The sequence below is a fragment of the Elephantulus edwardii genome, unplaced genomic scaffold, assembly GCF_000299155.1.
Source record: "Elephantulus edwardii isolate Elephantulus edwardi_28Jun2011 unplaced genomic scaffold, EleEdw1.0 scaffold00026, whole genome shotgun sequence".
NCBI lineage: Eukaryota > Metazoa > Chordata > Mammalia > Macroscelidea > Macroscelididae > Elephantulus > Elephantulus edwardii.
In genome coordinates, this window is record NW_006399776.1 from 18,414,594 (window position 1) to 18,418,277 (window position 3,684).

General features: G+C 33.5%; 1 protein-coding gene across 1 annotated transcript; it reads right to left on the minus strand.

Annotated features, from left to right (window-relative positions):
• Nucleotides 1–1,727: 1,727 nt before the first annotated feature.
• On the minus strand, nt 1,728–2,657 carry LOC102856273 (olfactory receptor 4L1-like). Its single transcript, XM_006883250.1, has one exon. It carries the CDS (start codon nt 2,655–2,657, stop codon nt 1,728–1,730), a length of 930 nt encoding a protein of 309 aa, XP_006883312.1.
• Nucleotides 2,658–3,684: the final 1,027 nt, after the last annotated feature.

Genomic DNA, 3,684 nt, shown 5'->3' on the forward strand with positions numbered 1-3,684 from the left:
ATCAAAAATGAATACTGAACACTATTCTATTAGAATAAATACAGCTGTTTCATTTTTTCCTTTTCATTCAGTAAGTATGACAAAGTTGAGATTTAATTACCATGTGCCAAACTTTGTATCAAATGCTAGAGATATATGCAACATATAGCCTAACAACACAGATTCAATTCATAATTACAAAAGTGATACAAAATCATAACAAATGTGTATGGAAATTGTACCATGCTATAAATAAGTAGGGTGCCACAGTCCAAAAGTACATGTCTTGACTCTACCAGCTGCTCAAGGGGACTAAATGGACAATCTCATCTCATATGATTTATAGCATCTTAAATAAATACAAAAAAACCCAAACAATTAGAGGGTCAGCTTTGAGTTGGTTCTGACTCAAAAGCACATGATAACAATAAATAAGTATAATAAAGAACTCTAAACTCATTGGGACATTAAAAAAAGGTGTTCTAAAATGTAATATTTAATCAAGGTCTTCAATTTGAGAGTAGGATTGTTTTTAATGCTTGGTTTTTCATGAGATTATTCTTCAGAGGCACCTTTGAATGGACGAAAACTTTCAACATTTTGGTTCACAACCAAAATCAACTTGATGGCAATTCTCTTTCCCCTCCCCCATTCTGAGAAGGCATAGCTGTGTGAAATTATGCTAGAATATCATTCCAAATAGATTTTAACCATGAAGTAAGAAGGTGCCTAATAACTTCTGAAGTCAGTCTGACAGGGGTACTTTGAAAAAGAACAGAATAGAGCAAAGGAAGATCATTTATGAATTTGAATCTCATTCTTACCACCATGAAATAGTTTTCATAAAAGCAATACCAATAGGAATTACATTTTAGTGACATTACTCTAGTTGTTTGTAGCAAGAACATTGAATGAAAAAAATACTTTTTTGTGGTGATTTATATTCCGTTACAAAGTTATTGTCAGAGAACAAGCAAGAAATCTTGCTGGTTTGAATTGGGAGGGGATATTTAAGTTTATCCATGAAAAAGTGTACATTCCAAATATAGCAGGCACTTGCCTCTGACTCCCTGCATCACACACACAAACACAAACAAATCAGATTTAACTTATAATTGCTATAAAAATTATATACCCATCACAGACAAATATAAATTAAAAATTCTAGAAACCTTTGGTAAAGAATACATTTGCATGTTTTATGACATAAAGGTACATGTTTTGGGTTCTATATTTTGAGGTTTACAACTTCTAATAATCTTTAGAACATAAACTGCCAAGATTGATTTTTGTAATTCAAGTTGAATTATCCTTCTATGAACTTCTTAGGCATTTTTTATGCAATTTGTCATTAATAAATATTAATACATATGTCCTGTATTTATATTTGTTTCAAATAGGAGACCTTGTAGTACACTGGTTAAAGCACTAGAATACCAACAAAACAGTCAGCAGTCCAATTATGGTAGTTTCTCCATAGAGGGATGATATGATATTCTGCTTTCACAGACTTTGGAAAATTTAAGGGGCATGTCTATTCTACAAGGTTGCTATAAGTTGGAATTGATTAGTAGTATGTTTGATTTATTTCTATAGTATTTGCTATAGAACACTAATAAATATTAACTTATAATAATGTATTTGATGCATTGATTTTGATTGTAACATTAGAAAAGACCAGGTTTATGTGTAATTTATTTAAAGTCTTTTGAGTTTTCTTTATTATACAGGGTTGAAGTCAAGAAGATTTATGTGGAACCAACATGTTGAGTTCTTAATTTTTTCATGGCCTCTTGCATTTTCTGGTTTCTCAAAGTGTAAATAAGAGGATTCAGTAAGGGTGTGATCACGGTGTAAAATACAGCAAGGATTTTATTTCTTGCAAAATTACTGAATGGCCAGGCATAGATAAATATACAAGGTCCAAAGAACATGGTGACAACAATGATGTGAGCAGACAAAGTAGATAAAGCCTTGGAGAGTCCTCCAGATGACCTCCGTCTTACTGTGATCAAGATGACAGTGTAGGAGAGAAGCAGGAGGATAAAACAGATAAATGAGAGCAGACCACTGTCAGCAATGACAAACAATTCCAGTGTATATGTTTCTGCACAAGCAAGCTTGATCACAAGGGGAAGATCACAAAACAGGTTGTCTACCACATTATGGTTACAGAAAGGCAAGTTCATTGTTAATACCATCTGGCTCATGGTATGTATAAAACCAATTATCCATGATAGTATCATAAACCCACTCAGCAGCCTGTGACTCATTATTGTCCTGTAATGCAGGGGTTTACAAATGGCTACATACCTGTCAAAGGCCATGGCTATCAGGAGAGTCATCTCAGCACCTCCAAAAAGATGCATAAAGAACATCTGGGCCATGCAGCCCCACAAAGAAATACTCTTGTGTTCAGTAAGCAAATCAGTGATCATTTTGGGTGTGGTGACAGTGGAGAGACACATGTCCACAAAAGAGAGGTTTCCAAGCAGGAAGTACATGGGAGAATGAAGGGAGGAACTAAATGTCACTGTGACCATAATGAGGATGTTTCCCAAAAGAGTACCACCATAGATCAAGGAAAATGTCACAAACAAGAAAATCTGAAGTTCCCATGGTCCAGAAAAACCTAGTAAAATAAATTCAGCCACCACAGACTCATTTTTCAGATCCATTTACTCAATTCAGAAAGGTTCCAGATGTTCTTTAAGTATGAGGAAAACAAAAAGAAAATCACAGTTAGCACTGATATTTTATTATTTCTGTTTGAAAATTAACAATAGGTTATACAAAAGCATATTAGGAGCATACAAATATATCAGGATATCAGGGTACATGATATAAGATTATTTAAAGGGTCATATTACTCTGAAATTATATGATTACTCAGTAATTTAAAATCTTTGAAAGAGAATAATTGTATTTACTTTTGTTTTACGCTAGACAATGATTTGTTTTATCAATTAATCTTTAGTTTGCCACTAATTTTCTCCTTAGAAAAATTAAGTAATAAAAGGACAAGGAAACAGTCCTAGTCTTTTCTTTTTAGACAACACAAAATTACTTAAAATACCACCCTCAGTGTATTAAACTTCATTTGCTTTATTATTTTCACTCACCTCTTTTAACGATACAGCCTAAGAGACAGCATTTTGACAGGATTATTATAAATTCTAAATCTGTTTTTCCTTTTCTATAGGTCCTTCTATTTCTTTGATTGTGCTCACTATTCTCTGCCTCTTTTATAAAGATGTGCACTACTTTGAAGGCAGATTTTCTGGAGCTCTGGGAATCCAACTATCAGAGGGATTTGTTAAAGTGTTGAGCTGCTGCCCTTCATGACCAGGAGAGATGCTTGTGTTTAATTTTTGGCCCTAGTTTTTATTATTATTCTCTCTGGACAATGGCTTGATTAAAACACCCAATCAAACCATTGTTGATTGGTGAGGACAGATAAATGTAAATATCTTTTTTTTTCCAGACAGCCCTCCTTTTCATCGATTTTAGTACAGTGTTCATTATCTACTCTCTTTCTATTCTCCCCCCAATACCTCTGTCAATCCTATTTCATAAAAGTGGTATTATGCAGTATTTGTTCTTTTGTGCCTGAGATCGTTAACTCACCATGTCTCCCAAGATCACTCATTTTGTGTAGTATTTTACAAGTTCGTTGTTTTTAAGTGCTGCATAATATTTCATTGT

Coding starts and splice junctions, on each gene's coding strand:
- LOC102856273 (XM_006883250.1), bottom strand. CDS start 2,657: ATGGATCTGAAAAATGAGTCTGTGGTGGCTGAATTTATTTTACTAGGT.